This window comes from Meleagris gallopavo, chromosome 1, assembly GCF_905368555.1.
Source record: "Meleagris gallopavo chromosome 1, MGAL_WU_HG_1.1, whole genome shotgun sequence".
NCBI lineage: Eukaryota > Metazoa > Chordata > Aves > Galliformes > Phasianidae > Meleagris > Meleagris gallopavo.
This window is the reverse complement of record NC_139404.1, coordinates 2,369,603-2,394,169: the sequence shown is the minus strand read 5'-3', so window position 1 is coordinate 2,394,169 and position 24,567 is coordinate 2,369,603. Positions and strand designations below refer to the sequence as shown.

The window sequence follows — 24,567 nt, the reverse complement described above, 5'->3', positions numbered from 1 at the left end:
AGGATCTGTGATAGCAGAAATGGGAATTACTATTCATTTTAAAATGGGTAAGAATTTATCTACTTGCCAGGCTCAAACACAAAGGTAGAAAAGACTTACTTGAACCGGGCTGACACTTCGTCGGCAGCTTTCTGGTATTGCTCTGTGGTTACTTTGTAGAATTGGGCACTCTGTAAAGTTAAAAAAGGAAAAAAAAAAATTAAAAGTTAATAATACAGTTTTCACGTAACATCTGTTATATACATGTGAACATCTGGTAAGTAACATTAATTTAGATATTTCACACATTTCAGCTGCTCAAAACCAAACCACCTACAAAAAGGAAACAAACATACAATGACAACAACCCAAGAGCCCTCACCTTTACTATACTACAAAGTTCCACAGACTTTTTTGTTAAGTGTGTTCTGTTGGCTCTGGAAGGTTCTGCAAAAGAGATGACTTTCAAGAAGGAAACTGAAGAGACACAGGGTACATTCACACAGTTAGCACTAGGAAATATTGCAACCTGTGAAGCTTCTCCACTAGGAAAGAAAATGAAAATATTGAATCCTTACTTCTTTGTATGCGTCTCTTTGTGTTACTTACACATACATCCCCATCTAGTTTGCACACAATACCAATGTCAGGGTCCAAGGTTGAACAATAAATTAACCACAGCTTGACTTTTCCTTTTGCTCTTTGCCTTGACAATGCCTCTTGCAGAAAGTTAGTTTAATTTCCCACATTTCCAAGTCACTTCAACAACTTCACAGAATCACAGAATCATAGAATGGCTTAGCATAGAATGGAAGGGACCTCAAGGATCATGAAGCTCCAACCCCTCTGCCACATGCAGGGCCACCAACCTCCACATTTAGTACTAGACCAGGCTGCCCAGGGCCCCATCCAGTCTGGCCTTGAACATCTCTAGGGATGGATACAACCTCTCTGAGCAGCCTGTTCCAGCATCTCACCACTTTCACAGTAAAGAACTTCCCCCTGATATCCAACCTAAATCTTCCCGCCTTCAAGTTCAAAGCATTTCCCCTTATCTTGCAGTTATCTACCCTTTCCAAGAGTTGGTTCCCCTCCTGTTTGTAGGCTCCCTTTAGGTACTGAAAGTTGCAATGAGGTCACCCAGCAGCCTTCTTTTCTCCAGGCTGAACAAGCCCAGCTCCCTCAGCCTGTCTTCGTAGGGGAGGTGCTCCAGTCCCCTGATCATCTTCGTGGCTCTCCTCTGGACCCTCTCCAACAGCTCCCTGTATTTCTAGTACTGGGTGCCCCAGACCTGGATGCGTTAGTGCAGATGGGGCCTCCTGAGGGCAGAGTAGGGAGGGATAATCACCTCCCTGTTCCTGCTGGCCACTCCTCTTCTGATGGAACCCAGGATACCATTTACTTTCTGAGCTGCAGGAGCACACTGCTGGCTCATGTTAAGTTTTTCATCTACTAGGTCCTCCTCTGCAGGGCTACTCGCAAGAACTGTTCCTTCCAGTCTGTATATATATGCCTGGGATTCCTCCGGACAAAGTGCAAAACTGTGCACGTGCAAATGATCAATTTCCAAAATGCAGGTCAGACAAAATTGAGTCATCAAGCATTAAAACTTTTCTATACATGAAAATGGCCAAATTTCTCAGTGGGACATACAATATTCAAAGACAAATCACTATAATGTTGTGATGCTTCATGTCTGGATAATATATACCTGGTATTTTTAAAGAGATTTTTATAGTACTAGCACAGTTGGACTTAAGATGTAATAGCAAAGGCACCTGGCTTCACAGTTGGAGGAATAATGAGAAGTTAAAGCAGTTCAAAAGTTCTCTGAAACATTATTTTTCTGTGAATGGAGGAGCCCACAGGAGAAACAATGCTGTGGAGAAGCACGAAGGTTTTTTTGGCACTTGCAAGATCCCCTTCTTAGCATTGCAACTCTCGAGTCATCTGGCATCCCAGGAAGGCACGTTAACATGGCAACAAAACTCTTACAATTACACGCTGTGTGATTACTGAAAAAGCCTTTTTGAATCCCTATTTTAACAACCTACCTATTAATGCTACGGTTTAAGGTTATTCATTCCTTAACACGATTGTGCTTCTTTGGAGCATTTAGCATACATGCATGGAACAATACAGTCCAGGGAAGTGTCATTCCAGTTCTATTTTGGGTAAAGCAAACGCTTTAAGTTATTTACTGAAGACACTGAAAAAGCAATGTGCCTAAAACACTGCCAGAAAATAAGCAAAAAAGCCCTTTAAGTGGAAAGATCACTCTTTTGCAAGTGCCGAAGATGACAGTCTCCTCGATCAGTAAGTTAGCAAACACGTCCTGAACAAAATGTACTTGTGCCTAATTGGGTTATGAGAAATGCAGGGAAGAAAGCCCACTATGGTATAAACATCTGATGGAAACTACAAAGCATGCAGCGCTATCTAGAAAAATAAAAACGTTTTCCCTTTCCATTTGAGGAAATCACCTTCCAAGGTCCTTCCATGTGAATTATGAACTTGATATGTACAGAAATCACTGACAGTAACACCAACTCTGAACACGGCCACAATTGCATCGCCAGGCCAATATTTTACTGCAAATGATAACAAATCGTGCAGCGTCTCCCATGGTCAAAGGGCACGCACGGATCACAAAGAGCACGGTGGTCTGCTGCAGCCCTGCTTCTGAGCTTCAGACTTAATCATTCATTTGTACCGAAATCAAGGCTTCCACGCATGCGGCTCGGGGTCATTTATTTTTTCATAAATCACTGCTGGCCAGTAAGAAAATGAAAATGAAATCCTCCTCACACCAGTGACCCCCTCGCGTTTGGCAATCCCAGCTGCCCAATGACAGCCGTGTCCAGGTTCCCTGGACATAGATGCAATCAATAGGGATGTGATTAGACAGCAGGCTGACTGCGGGGCGAGTGCGGACAGGTCACCATTTGAGATGATGAATAGCTCTCTATCATCCTACAGTGCCCTACGACGCTAACATTTACTATAATCTTATTTGGGTTGCGATTTGTCTTTCTTTGGCCTGATCAATAAAGATGAACACAACAGTTGTAAGGATCGATTGCAATTTTTTATCATTTTCAAGCATGAAGGAGCATTTTTGACACAAAAACAATATTTTGAGTGTACTTGTTCTACTTTTTAATTGCAGTTCAAGCGATCAGCTGAGCTGCTATATATGCCAAGAAGTTTCAATCGTACAGTAGACTCAAGCTATCAAGAAATATTTGTTATCTTAGATAAAGTGTGCCGTGTTTCTAGGATAAGATCTTCCTTTGAAAGTCATTCAGTCTCTCTTTCAGAGATATTCTCTAAAACTCAGAGAGGAAATATCATTTCAGAAGTCCTCTCTAAGTCTCCAGATAAGAATGCAGTGAGCATTCCTCTAAACACAGAAAACATGGTGGTATAACACAGCACTGCTAACATAGGTAATTTCCCCAGACTCTGTATTTATGTTGTATATGTAGTCCAAATATGCATGGACTGCTCAACACCAAGTGCAAGATAAAAGCTATGGTCCAATTCAGAGATTAGCAGCAGTGGCAGATTATCAGAGTAATTTTGGATTAGAATCATAGAATCACAGAATCATAGAATGGTCTGGGTTGAAAAGAACCACAGTGATATCTAGTTTCAACCCTCTGCTATGTGCAGGGTTGCCAACCACCAGACCAGGCTGCCCAGAGCCACATCCAGCCTGGCCTTGAATGCTTCCAGGGATCCAGGGGCATCCACAGCCTCCTTGGTCAACCTGTTCCTGTGTGTCACCATCCTCTGGGTGAAAAACTTCCTCTTAATATCTAACCTAAACCTCCCCTGTCTCAGTTTAAACCATTCCCCCTTTCCTATCACTATCCACCTTCGTAAACAGCCACTTCCCCCCCTGTTTATCTGCTCCCTTCAAATACTGGAAGGCCACGATGAGGTCTCCCCGGAGCCTTCTCTTCTCCAAGCTACATTCCATTTATATAGACAGGTATCTAAAAAATATCTACATAAATATGTTAAGAATATGTTAAAAATATGTAAGATGTTTCTTATTTATGTGTAATCTACCTATCTGTATATTTCATGGACTCTCTTAACAATGAGATAAAAATGGTAGCAAACAATACAGCTAAATTCCAATTATCTTTGATTTGGGTCATTTGGGATTGCATAATATCAACCAATCTTTGCTTACAGAGTTATGCAGCATTTTCCTCTCTTTAATACTTTTCTCCAAACATGTATAATAATACTATGGCTTTCTACAGACCTTTATTATGGTCTTATTTGTTGAAAGACATATGATAGTGCAGGAATAATGTTATGAATGAGGCGAGGAACTTCCAGAATGGAACAAGAAATGTCAGGGTTATGGCAATTATTCATAATCCCAGATTATGTGGAAGATGTTATTTTTGCATCTGTTATGGAGTTTTTACACAATATGGGCTTGTTGCTTGACTGCGATATGAAAACAAAGTGGCAAATGTGGTTCTTGATGACTAAACTTCAGCTTGTTCAAAGAATCTAGTCTGATCACTGAGGATTCAGGCCAGCAGATCTTACACCTTACGGAATATGGAGAATAGCTTGAATTTCACTACCACTGCTGACACAAAGCGGGGCTCTGTAAGTAGCTCAACATAGAGATTTAAGATTTAAGCTGCTGAAATAGGGGGAAATTAACCCCCAAATTAAGAATCCAAGTCATCCTTACCTCCCTCTTATAAGCACAAATAGAACATGGGATAATTTTGGTTTTAGCCACACTACCACTGTGCATTTGTTATGTGTAAAAAAAAAAAAAAGCTTTAGCCTTAGGAATTAAGGAATTAAGACATTTATTTTCAGTTCTTTAATACTGTGGAAATGGTAACACAGAAGGGCCTACCTCAATTTCGTGAAGTTTAAATGCTGTGAAATAAATAATGGATGCCATGCACACCGAGCACTGTGTGTATTGATTACATGGGATCATATGGGGGATTCACAGCAATTACATGAGCAGGTGTGTTACACACTAGAGATCTGCATCAACTGCAGACGCCCACTGCCTTTTATGCTGATTTTTCCAACTTGCAAGCAGATAAATACAATGTAGGAAATACGGGTTTGTTCCTCTGCTTATCTGCCTGGGTTTGTATGGCCAAAGGTTCTTGCTATGACAACAAAAATCAGAGCCAGAGGAGGGAGAACACTGCTTTAATAAATGCATAAATTGATACTTTAATAGGAATATCAGTTCTGCTTAAATGGAACAGGAAAAGTTTAGGCACAAAAGAAAAAAAAACAACCCCAAAGCATAAATGATCCAAACTGGGCACAATTTTTGCTTCTTGGCATAAAATCCTTAACCTTTAGGTCCAACCTTAACACATCAGCATTTTTCAAAACAGTGCCACTTTGTGTTATTTGCTGTAACTTTGTGTTATTTACAGTGCAGGCAGTATGCAATTATAGGAGTTCCGTTGAAAAGCCTGCAAAAAGTCACAGCAGTGACTAATTTTACATGCGACTGTAATCTAATTAGCCTGAATAGGACCACCACATGTTAAGTTACTTAAGCGTTTATGGCTTGAAGACTAAGCAGATAACACAGGATGCAACCAAATTAAAACGACTGATAATCAGCATTTGCTGTGCATCTCATTTAATATCCTCCTTTTATAGGAAAGGTCAGGATTTTTGTAAAAGCTTTAGAAAAGCCACCTCCGAAGTATGGGAACAGAGGGAGATGTAGGCTGGCATTATGGAAGAGAAGCCAAAGAAAAGAGGTCTGCAATTTAACTTTAATCTATCCAATTTCCCCTGATAAATACAGAGCCTTAGCAAGGATATGGCACACTGTAGTTCAGGTGGAACAAAATATGCTCTGCAAAAAGAAGTATTCTCCTCATGTTTGCCCTCAAAAAAAGAAACTTCCCTGAACAAAAGTAGGAGTAGACACTTCTTAAAGAGCATATTGTGGAGGAATAGGAGTATGATTATTTAACTAGACGGCTCTGATTTCAAAAGTCTGTGTAAGGAAATAAAGTCCCATAGAACTTGAGGAGGTCATTTGTTTTGTCTGCATGCGGGACCTCAAAGCAGAAGTGCATCTTTTACTCTTGGCTGAAAATCTTCAGATTTCCAGGATGATCAAGTTCTGAAAGATCTCGTGTCATCTGAGCTGATAAAAGGTTGTCAAAAGAACCAGGAGAACTTGAGAGTCCTCATTTAATTTCACTAAAGATACATAACCTATATGCACTATTTTATAACAAACGTGTTGAAGCTGTTTTCACTGCAGATGCACCGTGACTTCTTTTTTTGCCACTGAAGTTTTCCTTTTAAGCCTCTTGGCTCATAAAGCCCTGATCAAATTCAATATGAACGTAACATTCATGCATTCTATCTAAGGTGGGTATTTTTTTTTATTTTATTTTATTTTTAATTTAATAGTTTCGTAGTTAACAGTTTATTTGACAAAGGAAAAGTCGTGTGACTTCCACACAAAGGAGACAAATGTGGCCTTTGCTTCAAGTTAGTGCTGCGAAAGACAAAAATGAGCACAGCTTGACTTCAGAGCAGCTCAGCACCTGCTCCACCCACCAAAGGAATGAAGAGCTTGGGCTGTTTGGCACCTTTGAGAATCAGGGGAGAATTTTTTAATTTAAAGACTTCTTTTTCCTTGTCATCCTCCCCCACGGAAGGACTCAAAGCATCGGCAGGCAAAGATTACCATGCTCCTTAAATGGCAAATTGGAAAGTTTTCTCTGCTTCTTTTTAATCCATTGCTGCTGAAGCTGGGCTTTCTTTTATCCCATAATTGAACTTCTGGCCATTTCATCTCAGTATCCTTTATGAACTCATTTGTAGATAACATGAAGCGTTTTGTTTTATTCATTCTGTTGACACACAGCCTGAGACCTATACGGCCTTAAATGAAAAGATTTCCAAAGCCCTTAGGAAGAAACTGTTCTTAAGCCTGCAGTTGCTTCACAGATTTTTACCCAACCTCAAGGCTGCCACAGTCCCCACTCTATTTTGGTGCCACAAAGTGGGGATCAGCAGCCAAGCACAGCCACAAGTGCCCAAAGTGAGACATTACAGCAAAGAAAACCTATAGAGAACTGTGGTTTGGGTAGCAGGAGGCACTGCGTAAGATGCATGATCACTAGATTATGCCCCACTGTTAGGCACACAAAGTTGACTATATGAATTACAAAGAAAAAGGCAAGAAATACTGCAGAAAGAAATGCCTTTACAACACGGTCATGCTTAATCTCTGAAGCTGCCAATAAAAGCAACAAATGTGCAAAAAAAGAGGAAGAACTGGGGAAGAGGGAATGACAGTAAGACAATAAGGCTGTCTATTGCAGTGCTAAACAGCGTGCATATATCTAAGTTCTAAACAATATTAACTTACTGCTTTATAAATATATGGCCATTTTTATTGCATCTTTATTTGAATTAAAAACCTCTATTTGTCTCTGAATTTATTTTAATCAACCAGGGAAAGCCAAGCATATAACATCGTACAGATTCCCACATAATACTGCATCTTTATTTTACCTCAAATGCTATTAAAGTGATACATGAAGAAAGTAATTTCTCTTGAAATCTCATCCAACCAGGCCTTTGCTTCAATTTTTAAACAAGTTATTTTCATAGAAGTTATGACCACTCTCATTCGGTCCAGCTGCACTATGCAGCCAACTGTTGAATGTTTCAGCTCTGGAGATGAAACAAGAAAGGTTCAACTCCCCATTTAGGGAATCTACCACATCTTATGCTTTCTGCTCCTGCTGGGCTTTTTAATGTGCTATTCTAAACCCATTTTGAATGAATAGGCTGAATGTGTTTGGTGCTGTTCTGCCTTCATCAGAAGACAAGACCTAACTGGATGGACCAGGAAAGTTCTCTGTATCTGGTTACAGGGCTGAAAACATGAGTTATTCAGCTTTTGTGGAAATCTACACAAATTGAACATAAGAGAATGGCTGCTCTCCAATGCAAGCCATTTTTCTAATTCTGAGCTCCAGCATAAAGATAACTTCCAGAGTTTTGGAGCTTCCAGAGAAACAGCCAAGAAATTCCTTGATGGGAGACCACAACCATGGTATGAGGATGCTCAGGACTATTTAGAGACATTCACATAAACAAAAGAGATATGCACAAATCAGGGGACATGCCTGCATTGCAGGACATGCTTTCAAAGCAGGAAGTAATGATAACTGCAAGAAAGAGGAGAAGTAGATGTGAGGTAGGGAGAGAGAAGACAAACTGTTGGAGAAGCCCTGTAATTCAGAAAAGCTCAGGTAAGGATCTGGGATTCTGGACTTACCCTGCAGAGGACATTCAAACAACAAGGCCAAGACTTATTTTCAGGAGTTTAGTTTAGCTTGCCTGGAAGTAAGTATATTCTATGTTAGCTGAAATTCAAGTGCAAATTCCCTCTCCTCTGCCCTTTACTCTCACAGCTTTGTAGAACCACTACGGTCATCCTCCTCTTAAGACCTGAAAGAAATTGGCTCTGGACCACAGTGTTCCACTGACAGATTGCATGTCTGAATACTACAGACTGTAGGAAGGACTTTGGACACCAACGCCACCAAATAACTGTTTCTACGGAGGGATTAAAAGTCAAACAGGTATCTCAAATAGTGCTGAAGATGCCAGAGACAGTACTGCAACCTACCAAACAAAGGAAAGAAAACATGGCATCTTAGCAAATGTTCTGCCAGCAGACAATTCACTTCCCAATATGATTTCCTTTATTTCATTACATGTGTTTGTCAAAGACTATAGATTCTGTTTGAAAAAGAGCATCCAAATGGTGTACAAGATCTATCTCATTTATCAGCAGAAAATGGGCAAAATAGCTTTTTCTTCAACCTTTTCTTTTGAATTTCCAATCCTGTTTTTCAGGCACCACTAATACCTTTAGCTGCAATTATTAATGCCTCTAAAGTTTTTTCCAAGATATGCTGCACTTCACGTTTCTGCCCTAGTAGAGCATTGATCTCTAATTTGTTAACACTCAGAACTGCCAAAGAAAATGAAAACCTTTGTGAAAAGGACAAATCTATTCAAAATTCTTACAGCTATTCAGCCAAGCATCTAATCTGCATGTAATTGTAGTACAGTCTTTAATACAAATGCTCTCAATCTTACAGATGCATGTGTAAATGCACAACTATATTTACATCTCCTGCTGATGACAAGATGCCTAATCTAAATCATTCTTATTTACAACTTTTCTTCTTAGTCTCACTCCTTTCACTCTCACACATTATAAATTACATTCTCCCTAAGGGTATCCATTGGTTACTATTTTGCCACAACCAAAAGCAGACTTTCCACTCACCTCCATCCCCAAAATGCAAGAAACACAGAATGGCTGAGGTGGAAAGGGACTTCTGGGTCCATGTGGTCCAACCACACATTGCCCAAGGAGGTTGTGGATGCCCCTGGATCCCTGGAGGCACTCAAGGCCAGGTTGGATGTGGCTCTGGGCAGCCTGGTCTGCTGGCTGGCGACCCTGCACATAGCAGGGGGGTTGAAACTCAATGATCATTGCGGTCCTTTTCAACCCAAGCCATTCTATGATACGATTCTATGACAACTCTGCTCAAGTAGGACACGCAGAGCAGGCTGCCCAGCACTATGTCCAGATAAGTTTGGAGATCTCCAAGAAGAAAACCTCATAACCTGAGGGTTCAATCTACTTCATTGTCCAAATCATTGATGAGGACTGGACCCACTGCAGTACTTAGCTCATCACTGGCTTCCAGCTGCACTTTGCATCACTGACCACCACCTCCTGGACCCAGCCATTCAGATAGTTTTCAATCCACCTCACTGCTCATACAGCCCATATATTTCAACAGCTTCTCTATGAGGATTTTACGGGGAACAGTGTTCTTACTGAAGTCCAGACAGACAATATCCACTGCTCCCTCTCCATCTGTGAGGTTAGTGATTTCACTATAGAAGCTTATCAGGTTGATCAAGCATGACTACCCTTGGTGAATCCATGATTATTGCTCCTGATAATTTTCTCTTTCATGTGCCTGGAAATGGCTTCCAGGATTATCTGTTCATCACCTTCCTGGAAATCAAGGTGAGGCTTATATGCCTGTAGGTCCTTGGGTCCTCCTTTTTTCCCTTCTTGACATTTGTTTTCCTTCAGCCTTTGACACGTCTCTCATTCACTGTGATCAGCCAAACATCAAGAGTGGCCTCACAGTGACAACTGCCAGTTCCCTCAGCACTCATGGGTGCACTCCATCAGAACCTGTGGACTTAGGAATGTTCAGTTTGGTTAAGTATCTTAAGTACTGAGCGGACCTTCTTCCACCAAGGGTGCACCCTCCTGGGCTAGTCTCTGGAACTTGGAATTCCTGAATGGCATGTGAGTATTATCCGAGTTGACAAATGCTCTCTTCAAAGCATATAGGAATGGCTATTGTTGCTGTCAGGAATGATGCCCAGGCAATATATGATGAGGAATCCCTTCTCTCAGTGGTGCTGAGTACAGACTATGGCACTAGGAATAGCATATTCATATAGGATTTAAAATTACCATTGTTAGTAACCTTTATTGAATTAATTCTCAACAGAGGTCCAACCAGCAACTTTTGCATAGCAATAGCCATGTTAAAGGGAACAACACCAGCTCACAGGCAAATGAGGATGACCATGAGCCGTCTATGGATTACACGGAGAACTCAGTACTTTATTGCAATGTATAGAGTACAAATATGTTTCCTTCTTCCCACCTCCCTACCCCCACTAGCTGGATACAGCTATTTCAAATATGGCAATATAAAATTGCAATCCAGCACTGCAGACAGTTTTCATCATCAGTATGGGCACACAGAGCATCCCATATCTAGAGCAGCACAAAGTCAGCTTAGCTTAAGTCTTCTATTATATTCATACATAGATGTAGCTCATCTGCTGTGTGGATAACTCTTACAAAATACAGTGGTGTTACATGCAGGGGAAGAAAACTTGAGCTTCCCCAAGAAGCTGTTATTGCAAACTTATTACAAAGACAACTTCCAGGCCAATGTAGCCCTCCTATGGACTACAGCAGCCATAATTTTGAGATTATGTTGCTCGATCTCCACACTCAGAGGAATGATGTGGGACAATCACTCATTTCCACATGTTTCAGACTCATTTTGGTCAGCTTTCAGAGGCAGCCAGTTATCTCATTAAAGTGCCCAGAGGAAAAATAGAAAATTTCTTCTGTGAATTGCGGGTGAAAATTTGGCTGGATCATCAGTCTCCACTTAAGAGTCAGTTACATGTAGAGTTTCTCAAGTGTCTATAGCACAACATTGCCTAATACCTTATATAATGGTGCAGAGATAGAACACATGCTCACCAAATTTGCAAATGACACCAAAATCAGGGCACATGCCCTATTAGGAGACGCAAGTAGAACATGAACTGTTCAGCCTGGAGGAGAGCAACTCTTGGAGTGATCTGCTGGAGCATATTGGCCCTGTTGGAGCATGTCCAGAAGAGAATCATAAAAATGATCCAAAGGATGGAAGAACTCTCCTAATGAGGACAGGCTGAGAGCACTGAGGCGAAGAGAAGGCTCTGGGAAGATCTGGGGAGCCTTTTAGTATCTAAAGGTGGCCTGTGAGAAAGAAGGGGACAGACTCCTTAGCAGGGTCTGTTGTGATAGGACAAGGGGAAATGGTTTCAAACTAAAAGAAAGGAGATTTAGATTGGATAAAAAGCCTTTATATACTTATATATATGCTTATATATATATAAGTAGAGAAGCACTGGAAGAGGTTGTTCAGAGAGCTGGTGGATGCCCTGTTCTTGGAGACACTCAACGTCATGCCAGACAGGGCTCTGAGTTGATCAAGCTGTAGGTATCCCTGTTCATTGCAGGGAAGCTGGACTAGATCACCTTCAAAGGTCCCTTCCAACTCAAATGATTCTATGATTCTATGATCTAGCAGCCTTAAAAGCCCTAAGAAGAGTTCATCAACAAGAAAGAGATGGGCTCCATACTGACATGCACAGTGGGAAAACAAGAGATATGGCTGTAAATCAAAACAACTGGGATTCTGAATGGGTATAAGGAAAAATAGTTTCTTCCAAGTATAATTAAGAAGAGAGACAGAGACCCTAATAGGCTGTGGTATCTCCAGCCTCTTTGGCTGACAAAGATCTGATGACAGATAGCCCCGATCAACCTTGTCTGTCTTCAGTGACGATCCTCCCTGGAGCAGATGGTTGGACTTTCCATAGCCCCTTCCAAACTGAATAATTCTATGGACATGCATGCCTACACTCAATGATATGTCTGATACTGGAATGAAAATCTATTTCAGTTTGTGGGTGTGTAGTCTGCTCTGCAGCTGTACATGAAATTCATTTTGTGGCTGAAGCCTAACATAAGAATTAAGGATTGGCTACATCTTCTTTCACATAAACGGAAAGTAGCTGGGTTTAACTTTGTTTATTAGCTCTACCACTATCACTACTCAGCTGCCTGAAGGCATAATCTGTCCAGAACCTGCTAGTCCACCTGGACTGTCACAAGTCCATGGAGCCAGATGAGATCTATCTGAGGGTGCTGAGGGAGCTGGCAGAGGTGACTGGTAAGTCATTTTCCACCATCTACCAATGGTCCTGGTCAACTGGAATGGTTCCAAAGGATTGGAGGCTTACCAATGTGAATCCCATCTGCAAGAAAGGTTAAAGGAGGATCTGGGGAACTACATGCCTATCAGCCTGACCTCGATGCCGCAGAAGACACAGAGGCAATAGATCATCTTGAATGAGATCACACAGCGTATGCTGGACAACCAGGAGATCAGGCCCAGCCAGCATGGGTTCTTAAAAAGCGGGTCCTGTGTGACCAATCTCATCTCCTTCTATGATCAAGTGACCTACCTCGTGGATGACAGAAAGGTTGTTGACATATCTACCTAGGCCTCAGCAAAGGCTTTGACAGTGTCTTTCACAGAATGCTCCTGAAGAAGCTGCAGCCTGTCACCTGGACTGGTACACTCTTTGTTGGATAATAACCGGCTGGAGAGCTGGGACCAGAGAGTGCTGGTGAACGGAGTTAAATCCAGCTGTCAAATGGTCATGAGTGGTGTTCATCAAAAGTTGGCACTGGGGCCTGTCCTGTTTAATATCTTTATTGATGATCTGAATGAGGGATCTGAGAGCACCATCAGTAAGTTGGCAGATGACGTCAAGCTGGGGAAAGTGTAGGTTTGCCTGAGAGAAGGAAGGCCTTTCAGAGGGATCTGGACATGCTGGATAGCTTCCCAGAGGCTAATGGGATGCAGTTCAACAAGACTAAGTGCCAACCAAAGACTGCACTTCAACCACAACAACCACATGCAACAATACTCTGCAGAGAGGGACCTGGGCGTCCTGGTGGACGATAGGTTGGCCATGAGCCAGCAGTGTGCCCTCGTGGCCAAAAAGGCCAATGGCATTCTGGGGTGCATTAAGAAGAGCGTGTCCAGCAGGTCGGGGGAGGTGATCCTCCCCCTCTGCCCTGGTAAGGCCTCATCTGGAGTACTGTGTCCAGTTCTGGGCTCCCCAGTACAAGAAAGACAGAGATCTCTTGGAAAGAGTCCAGCGGAGGGCCACAAAGATGGTGAAGGGCCTGGAGCATCTCCCCTATGAAGAAAGGCGGAGTGAACTGGGTCTGTTTAGCCTTGAGAAAAGAAGACTGAGAGGGACCTGATCCAGGTTTATAAATATCTGAGGTGTGGCGGCCATAGCGGTGAGGCCAGTCTCTTTTCAGTGGTACGTGGAGACAGGACGAGGGGAAACGGACATAAGCTGCAGCACAGGAAGTTTCGCACGAATGTGCGTAAGAACTTCTTCACGGTGAGGTGACGGAGCACTGGAACAGGCTGCCCAGGGGGGTTGTGGAGTCTCCTTCTCTGGAGATATTCAAGTCTCGCCTGGACGCCTACCTGTGCAACCTGGTGTAGGGAACCTGCTTTGGCAGGGGGTTGGTCTCGATGATCTCTAGAGGTCCCTTCCAACCCCTACAATTCTGTGATTCTGTGATTCTGTGTAATACAGGCTTGGGGCAGAGTGGCTGCGAGACTATGTTGAGGAAATGGACCTGGAAGTATTGGTCAATACTCAGCTGAACATGAGCCAGCAGTGTGCGCAGGTGCCAAGAAGGCCAGTGGCATCCTGACTTGTATCAAAAACAGCACTGCCAGCAGGAGCAGGGTGGTGATCATCCCCCTGTACTCAGATGTGGTGAGGCCATGTCTTGCATGCTGTGCTCAGTTTTGGGCCTCTTGCTGTAAAAAAGACAAAGACATCTGGAGCATGTCCAGAGAAGGGTAGTGAAGCTGGCCAGGGATCTGGAGTGCAAGGCTTATGAAGAGAAGCTGAGGGAGCTGGGATTGTTTTTCCTGGAGAAGAGGAAGCCCAGGTGAGACCTTACTGCTCTCTACAACACCTTGAAAAGAGGTTGTGGCAAGGTGGGGATTGGTCCCTTCTCCTGCATAACTAGTGACTGGATTAGAGGGAATGGCCTCAAGTTGTGTCAGAGTAGGTTCAGGTTGGATGTTAGGAAATCCTTCTTCACCAAGGGAGTGGTCAGGTGCTGGAACAGGCTGCCTAGGAGGTGGTTGAGTCACCGTCCATGGAAGTACTCAAGAAATGTTTAGAGGCTGTACTCAGGAACATGGTTTAGTGCTGGTAGATGGATAGTTGGACTAGCTCATGACTTATGTCAAACCACCTACAAGAAATCAAGGCAGAAAGTCTCTGAATCCCAAAATATCAACTGACTGGCAGCTGATGTAAAACTAAAGCTAAGCAAAACTTGAAAAACTACGTACCAGTAACAGCTTTTGGTGGCTATGAAGTGACTGAAGTACTTCAAGGATAGCGTCTTGTAGCTGCTTTAGACTAGTTTGAGCAGTGTGAAAAGATCAGGACTGCTACAGAACAAATGCTGAGGATGTAAAAAAGTGCTTGGTGAAAAACATCATACAGATTTGTTTGGATGACTGGTAATGATCAGACTCCTAGAAAATTATGTTTCCTACTCAACCTACATTAAGAGCTATGCTGATAATTAGGTAAGCAAGAAATGAAATGAGGTATGAGCAAATTTAAATCAAACTAATATGAGGATTTTTCAGTGCTCTTACAACGTCATATCCCAGAAGACTTATTTTGTTTGGAAACAGTCTTCTGAAAGAAACAGCCAAAACTAAGGCAGGTGGCCTTCTCACTCAAAAACATGCTAAATAAAAAATTCAGGATCTATGAAAAAGAAACTGCTCAGCATACCACAGTGTAATGATTACCACCAAACACACTGCTTCAGAAGTAAAAAAAACATGGTTCTGTTGCTCTCAATAGCACCACAAAATGCCTACAGCTGGAAGTTATACCACAGCAAATAATTCAGATGCAGATCTGGAAAACATTCACAAATTATAGCTATGTTTCATGACCTTTGAGGACTATTCTCACTACCTGGCTTCTTTTTCCTGCCTTTTTTTTTTTGGTGCAGGTTCTGTATATTCTCACCATCAATTTCAATTCTCCCTCCCACAGTGCTCAGCCCATTTTTCAAGCCAGAGCTGTTATTCTGCCTTTCAACCTTCCTGAAGTTATTTAGTGCATGTTCTCTCCTACATATGTATATTCTTCTACTGGTTTCTTTATTTTTCTTCTCCATTCAAAGCCATCACTTGTGCTTTACTATCTCTATTTTTCTAGACATCCACAACCCTCCAAAGACACCTCTTCCTCATTAGTCTGAATGGATTTTTAGATGCTTTTTAGGAACACAATCTCTGTTCTATGCATATTCCCCTGCACGACATCCATCTATTTTGGCAAATGAACTCATTTGTCTCTGTAGGTCACTGATGGCATTACAGAGCAGGTCTGCTCATCCCCTGCCCACAGTGGCAGTGCTCCACAGCACTTGTCTCTATGGGATTCATCATGAAAAACCTCAGCTGCCCTTAGATAGATGTTTAAACTGTGATTCCTTGATAATTGACGACAAAACATAGGAACAGAACCAAGGCAAGTCATTCTCTTGCCAAACTAATGGATTGATAACCATTCAGTGGCAGCTATCTCTCATCAGCAACTGCTGATTGACCCCAGATACTTAATGTAGACGAGATGTTCCCACCTTAAATGTGTGACAGCCACTCAATCTTACCAAGAAGGACATACTCTTTCTTTTCCCGCATGAAGCTCCTTAACAAAATCCTCTTATGTGCCCTCATAGCCAGCTATCTTAAACCTACAATAGCAAAAACATCCATTTGGTTATTGTGAGACCTGGCAATGCCTTGTAGGATCACCATCATTGTAAGCTTACCACACACTAAAGAATCTCTTTGCAATGCTGACTGTATTAATGTAATGTAAGGTCTCCATTCTTCAGAAGTAAGAAGCATCAAGTTAAATTATCTCAATCAGCAAGCTTCATTTTATAGCGACAACTCACGGAAAGCTTAGGATGAACCTTCAGAGGCCATCTAACCCAAATCAGGCTCAACTAGAAGAGGACAATGAAAAATCATGTCTTGAACACTTCCAAGGATGATTATATCTCTTACATCTGTGCCCTGTGGATCATGCCACCAGGAATTGCATTTGTGCTACACACACAGTGAAGCTTTCTACTTAGTCTCTCTTTTTTCAAACTATTCCTTAAAGCCTGACCAAGAAGAGTAGTAAAACATTGCCAGTAAATTCAAAGATACCTGAAAAACGTCCACGTTCCCAAAAATTTCCTTAAATTGTATTAACTAATCAAATAGAAAGGTATCATCCATCCACACAAGTATTATTATAGAATCACAGAATCATTAAAGTTGGAAAATATCACTAATATCACCTGGTCCAACCACCAACCCATCCCCACCATGCCCTTAAACCACGTCTTTAAGTGTCACATTTACCCTTTTCTCGAAAAACTCCATGGTGACTCCACAACTTATCAGTAGATCCTTTTCTTCTTGACCATGGATAAACTCCTTCTTCAAAAATGTTCCACCAATAGTATGGTATGGCATATGTAGCATTTTACACTTGATTTTTCCAATATAAAAGTCAGGATCTTGTAAGGATTATTTTATTTATTTGTTTATTTTAAAGAAGTTCTTTTAAAATGAAAAATATCTGAGATCCCTCACCAATTATTGGGAACAACCATATGAAAAAAAAATGCACTGAAGTTTTCTCAATTTACAGGAGCAATTTTCTGCTTTTCAAAATGCATTTTTTTAAAAACTTCTCCACATTTCCTAATAAAATGAATTTCAACCTGAACTGCTATCCAATATTTCAGCTTGTCTATATCAGAAATGTTTGCTTTGCTCTGTTGAAATCCTTCTGAGACATCTGTGCCTGTCTAGCTGCAAAAGATCCTCAAGTCTCCAACATTCTGAGCATTATCTGAAACATGCACATCTGAAGAAAGTTTCCAAAAACTAACTGGCAGTAGCAGCAGTAAACTCCTACCAAGGAAGGAAGCCCACAAAAGTTGTTTGAAATGTATAATGGATATATGAAATATACGAATTTCACGCTAGCAATGCATTATTTCATAGGGTTAAGTAAAAAAACAACAGTTTACCTGTTTCTGGTAGTACAGGGAACAAGATAGCAAAAGCCTCAACTCATCGAGTTGAACAGCTTCAACTACAGGAAGCAGAAAACTATCGCATGAGTAAGGACAGTTAGAGCTGCTGAGTGATCCACATGATACAACAGTACCCCCTGAAAAAGGAGTGCCTGGAGTTCTTATTTAAGACAGTGGCTCTCCCTCCAAAATACCCTTTATTTTCTCTTTGTGCTTCACTCAACAATACATAGATTCTAAGAAAGGACATTTTGGCATACTGTGCTTGCTACCAGCGTAACCAGCTGAATAAAAAAATAAAAATAAAATCTGTTAAAAAAACAACTATCAAGCATGCTTTAAAAGCCTGCTAGACAAGTTGAGCAAGAAATGAGTAACACAGAATGGAACAGAATCATAGAATAGAATCATAGAATGGCCTGGGTTGAAAAGGACCACAATGATCATCTCGTTCCAACCCCCCTGCTATGTGCAGGGTTGCCAACCAGCAGACCAGGCTGCCCAGAGCCACATCCAGCCTGGCCTTGAATGCCTCCAGGGATCATCTACAGGGGCATCTACAACCTCCTTGGGCAACCTGTTCCAGTGTGTCACCACCCTCTATGTGAAAATCTTCCTCCTAATATCTGACCTAAACCTCCCCTGTCTCAGTTTAAAACCATTCCCCTTTGTCCTGTCACTATCCACACTCGTAAACAGCCATTCCCCCTCCTGTTTATGTGCTCCTTTCAAGTAGTGGAAGGCCACAATGAGGTCTGCCCACAGCCTTCTCTTCTCCAAGCTAAACAAGCCCAGTTCCCTCAACCTTTCTCCATAGGAGGGCTTCAGCCCTCTGATATCTTAGTAGCCCTCCTCTGGACCTGCTCCAAGAGCTCCACATCTTTCTTGTGTTGAGGACCCCAGGCCTGGACACGGTTAATTCAAAACATTATATATGTTAAATTCTATAAAATGTGTTATTTCTTATTTATTCCCTAGAAAAGTGAGCAAGTTATCAGAGAACTCACTCCTGATGTGGTATTTTGATGATTACATTGTTCTGCTGTTGATGATCGAGGAAACTGAGGCAAATAAAAAAATGGTGAATTTTCCATGGTACAAAGCAGAAATGGAATTATCACCCTCTCTTTTCAAATTGTTCCTCAATACTTAAAGGCAAAATTTCCATTTTCTCAAAACCTGGGATACTTGCTCTAAACTCATTTGCACCGTCAAAAGCAGCAGTTATGGTTTGGACATTAATCACTGCAGAACACCGATAGGATTTTACTTCAGAAGACTATAGGCCAGTGAGGATTAAGTACTGAAATCAGGGGTAAACTTGGCACAAATAGACACATGAGCTGGCATGCAGCAACAATTACCTGCAGTGCTTTCAAAAAGACCTATGGCATCATCAGCAAAAAACATACTTTGTATCACTACTACAGATGTTTTAGGAACAAGGATTATTTGGGGGGGTGGGGTGGGCTTTGTGTTTAATAAATATATAGACAAAAAGGCAACGAATTTGGTTGCAGAAAGAATATCCAACCGGGTTACACTGAACAGGGAAAACAGTGAAATGTTAAGGTAAGACATTAAAAAAAAATGGCAATTCTTCCCTGAGAATTAAACACACATTTGAACTCTTTTGCTATGGTTCATTTGAATTTCCTTCATAATTACTGCAGCTATGTTTTTGTATTTTAGTGTGCATAAATACATATTCCTAGATGATTACGGCCCACAGTAATGCAAACAGTTAAACTCTCTGACAAGGGGGAAAAAAAAATAAAGATTTCAAAAGTGGCAGGAGAGTATCTACTCATTTCAAACACATGATTATCTTTCCATATTTCAAAAGGAAAGGCCTTTTGAGGTACAGCAATATGCATGTGAATAGAAACATATTGAAAAGTCTCAGCTTTCAGGTATAATGCTTTTCAGTTAGAAAGGCATAAGATGGAAGAACTTTCAATTCCCTGTGACACACTTAAAGAGCGCTGAACACGCCACCAGGCTTGCATTATCGCTGCCATCCCTTCTCCCCACTGATGGCTCACTACCACTTCTAAGCTGTCTGGAAATTCCAATTAAAAGCAACACGAGCAAAACGAGCCCCTCTGCAGCCCAACTGGACCCACAGCATACTGAGCATGTTGCCAGCCACAGAACCCATCCGCAGGCTGAAAAACAGCTCTGTGAAAGAGAATGCAAGGAAGAAGAAACCTTCACCTTTGAAATATCAGTGTAAAGATCACACATTTTTCTAGGAAGGATCTCACAAATACAGTGCCTCTGCTACAGAAGTGCAATACCGGCTGTCTGTTCCTTCTTTATTGAAGGAACGGGGGGTCGGGGATTTTAAAGGCACCTGGGTAATGCACAAGACAAATTGGTTTTGCTCTCTTCAAAGCAAAAACTTCAGCTGAAAAGAAGTTGTCAGTAGGCTTGTCACCAAGTCCATTACTGTGATTTTTTCCTTGTCTGTTCTCCTCAGGTTTCTTCCTACAGCCCTCCTGCTCATCTTGAACTCCTTCTCCCACCTTTAAAGCTAGAGCACTGGTTTCAGGGAACTTCACGGGTAATGCAACAGAGAAAAATTGTACTTAACCTTTGACTTCTGTAACAAGCCTGGACAAAGCAGAGATCCATGTCAGAACATCGCACAAAATCCGGTGCGTTTATCTTCCCCTTTATTTGCAGCAGGCTTAAACTATGGTCACACCTTAAGGTTTTGGTTCAGCTCTTTCTGTGGCTGGACTCTCCCAAATGTTAAAAATATCGCCACAAGTACAGCTAGGTTGGACTTAATCCCTTGCACAATAAAATCAGATGAGAAAAACAAAATAAACCTGCAATAGGGGCAGAATACAGGCAGAGCACTGCTTTTGCCTGATACTGTGGAATTGTGCTCTGTCCCATCATTTGTACTGAAGAACAACGCGATGCTTACGGTAAGGAATTAGAAATGAAGATTAGATTCTGCTAACGGTCCCTTTTCCCTGTAGGCCCATACAGACAAATGGTGAACTATCCCAACTTTGCATTAGAAAGGCTGTATGTGAATCACAGCTTATTGTTCTGTGAAGCTAAAACAGCCTCACAAAATCTATCAGCCGCCAGATGGAAACAGTCCTTCTCCTCTGTGCTGAGCACAGCCCTCTCTCCAACCGAAGGCCAAGTTATTAAGAAATTGTTTGTCGACTTAGATTGGATTGATCATTTATTTCCCAAATTCCTTTTCCCATCATTTACTCATTATACGCCTCCTTCTGATGTAAGAGGACATTTATTAGCTTCTGCATTTATTGTGCTGGTAAATAGAAACATTCTGCAGCATTTCCTGGGGATTCTCTCATTTATCTATCTGTTACAGGACTGAAGTATTTTTAGGGGCAGAAAAATTAAAATATCACTCAGACTGACAGCAATGAAAATGAAGCCGATATGGGCTCGGGAAGGCTGTTTCAGCCTTCGGGTTTACAAGATGATTTACAAAAACGTAGGGAAGCATTTCACATAATTATTATTGCTTTGTAATGAGAAAAATCACTAACTACTGCCTTGAATGAAAAGGGAACTTTTTAATATGAAAAGGTGCTTAGAAAACGTTTTAATGCACATCTTGTCATTGATACCTCTTTAAATGGAAGGTGTATTTAAATTGAGTACTTCTTGTTTTCAAATATGAATACACAAAAGGTCGAGAACAGAAAACAAGTGAAAATACACTGGCTTGTAGTGTGCTTCTTCTCATTTGTTGCTCAGTTTGTCCAAAAATGAAATAATTGGGCCATTGAAAAACCGTACGCAATATATATTTTAAAGATAAATAACTTTAAGGGAATACATATCCATCAGATTCCCAGGAAAGTGCAAGACATTAAAGAATTATTGCAGTTCAGTTATTCCTCATATTGTATAGTCACTGAAATCTCTAACAGATATCTTAACATCCAGTGGCTTACCTGTCACGTTTCTACTTAGAGTTGGAATATTTTCTACGTGATACCTTGACAAAGAACTCCAAGCAAACCATCTCACTGAGGGTTGTGTTAAACACAGTGTTAACTTAATACAGCTTTTGTACCAAAACTTCTACAAAGGAAAAAAGGTGGGAGGAGGGAACAGACATGGGAGAAAGGAAAGCTGCTTATTCATTAACCACACATATGTTACAACTCTTTGCCATATCCTATGAAATGCGACAAACACCGCCTTTTGACATTCAAATGACACATTTCTTTGGTTTATTCCATTTTGCCTATTAAAAATTTTTCTCATGGTATTTTTTGTTGCTTCCCAGGAAGGGGAAGGGAAATAGTGCAGCTGAAGCTATCAAGGAAAACAGATGCAGACACAATCACTAAGGGTGACTTATGCAACGCTGACATGTTTATGTTTAACTGTATGCATCCACTAATTTGTTTTCATTAAACCAAGCAGTGCTGGATGAACAACTTACCCTAACAAGCACCAAGCAATGATTTCATACATGAGAATAAAGCAGAGGGGAACTGAAGGAGCTGCCCAACGTGCTGCTTTGTTTTTTTGGTATTGCTCCCTGCATTCCCACTTGTCTCACAGTTTATCCTCATCTGCAATTTTTATTCATGTGATGCACATGCATATGTTCAGACTTCACAAACACCATGACTGAAGAAGCTTTAACAGAAACTGAAACCATAGCAGAGAAAAACAGTGGTTAGCAATGGCTAGAAATCATGGGAACATGATTAAATTCATATTTTTAAAATACAGTTGGAAGTCAGCAAATGGTGACACCCAGCGTGGTGATAATTGTATAAGCAAGGAACAGTTAAGAAGAAAGTGAGGTTCAAGCAGTGAGGACTTGCAAGCTGTAGGACTAGAAATGGGTTTATGACAGAAATCACCTTTACAAAGCAACACGATAGGTAGGAAAACAGAGGGCATGACATAAATAGCCATACTATATAAAAAGCCATTTCCTGAAAAACAGTATTTCACCATCTATTGGGTCAGTGAATCATAGAATCATTGAATGGCTTGGATTGGAAGAGACACCAAGGATCATCAAGTTCCAACCTTCCTGCCATAGGCAGGGCCACCAACTTCCAGATCTGGAACTAGAGCAGGCTGCCCAGGGTTCCATCCAAGCTGGTCTTGAGCACCTCCAGGGATGGAGCATCCACAGCCTCTCTGGGCAGCCTGTCCCAGAACCTCACCACTCCCTCTGTGGAGAACTTCCCCCTGACATCCAATCTAAACCTTCCCCCCTTGAGCTTAAAACCACTCCCCCCCTTGTCCTATCGCTATCTACCCTTGTAAAAAGTTGATTCCCCTCACATTTATAATCCCCTTTTACATACTGGAAGGCTGCAATGAGGTCTCCCTGGAGCCTTCTCTTCTCCAGGCTGAACAAGCCCAGCTCCTTCAGCGTGTCTTCGTAGGGGAGGGCTCCAGCCCTCTGATCATCTTTGTGGTCCTCCTCTGAACCCTATTCAACAGCTCCACATCTCTCCTGTATTGGGGGCCCAATGCAGTATTTCCAGTACTGGGGGAAACCCACACCAACAACCAAAATCTTCAGGAATTCGAACTTCAGAGGTTTTGAGCATCCCCATCTCTAACGAACGTCCCTGCTCAGCCACTCATAGAGCTCTGTCCATCCTGTTAGAGCACACACCTGCTTAACACACTGAGTTTGGTTTTACCAAGACAGTAGAATTTCACATAAATAAAAATCACCATCCTCCCCATCTGAGGAAATGCCAGTGCATAAATTCTTCAGGAAACAACACTGAGGTATCCTGTAGGCTGAGAAAGAGCCTTCAGGATGATTTTAAAGCAACATTTTAGGCCAATAAAACACAATGAAATAAAGCAGAAAGAGCGAAGACTTGAGATTGCCTATAAAAATAAACAGCATCAGAGGAAAAGCTGGCACCCTGTGTGGTTAGCTCTAGCTGAGACTGGGGGTAAATTACTAAAATGATGCATGAAAAGGAAAAAGAAAGCCAGAAAAAGAAAGTTGCAAGAGTGATGATGGGTTAAAGAGATGCACCAATGGAGTTAAAAATAAAGAAAAAAAGCACAACTGCGTAACAAAAAGCAGTGTGCATTTTAACAAAGTCTTGAAAGCTCATGTAAACACTTACTTAAACACCCTTACTCCTGGTCTGAGTTATTATTTTGCATCCAACATACCCTTACCCCTTGGTCTCCTGCAAATATTTACAGAATGTGAAATTACCCATCGTTTGCTCCAAACTGAAATTACAAACAAACAAACAAACAAACAACTATCTGAAAACAAAGTGATATATGTATTGGATAAGTAGAAAAAAAGGATTGCAAACAACCTATATGGAACTATCTGCTACATTCTAACGGCTATCAAGTGTCTTACTGCAGGGGCAGAAAAGCCTGAACTATTACTTATCACACTTCAGTTTTTGTCTCCATTTATATAAAGACATACACACAGGATGGAAAAATAATCTATAAGCAAACATTTAGAGAAACATCAATATCTACTATTCAGTGTGGAACAACTCGTTATTTTGTTATTAAGCAGCGTTTCAGCATTGCTATTGATTGGATATGTGATAGTGAAAGGGGTATTTTAATAGGAAAATGTCTCAGAATAAACATTTTCAGTGGTTTTATGCAAAAATATATGGGTGGGTGTGTATTTAATAACTGATATACATATTAGCTACTTATTTAAAAATAGCAAATAAAAGATAATGAGCTAAAGAACTAAACTAAACAAAAAAGGCTTAAAAACAATTATTTGGAATAGTGATTGTGGCTCAGCAAGATATGGAGGTGGTGCATTAATGCAGCACTCCAGTCAGAAGGCTACAGCTCCGTCTGTCTTTGTCAATCAGGTTGAGGTTTCAGATATTGTAATTGGTAGCAAGTTTCCTAATCTCAACCTGCCAGGCAAGAAGAGCTCAACAAAAGCTCTATCCCCAAAATAT

At 41.2% G+C, this 24,567-nt stretch overlaps 1 protein-coding gene and 1 pseudogene across 3 annotated transcripts in view; both read right to left on the bottom strand.

The window, feature by feature from the left end:
* The window catches only part of CHCHD3 (coiled-coil-helix-coiled-coil-helix domain containing 3), a 195,032-nt gene that overhangs the window by 31,658 nt on the left and 138,807 nt on the right, over positions 1-24,567 (bottom strand). For both annotated transcript variants that reach the window (XM_085212975.1, XM_085213047.1), the window contains exon 6: positions 100-170. In XM_085212975.1, the coding sequence (XP_085069101.1) occupies positions 100-170 (71 nt within the window). The remainder of the gene's footprint in view (positions 1-99; positions 171-24,567) is intronic.
* Positions 1-24,567, bottom strand: part of LOC146545178 (uncharacterized) — a 252,501-nt pseudogene that overhangs the window by 118,246 nt on the left and 109,688 nt on the right. The gene's annotated exons all lie outside the window — the stretch shown is intronic.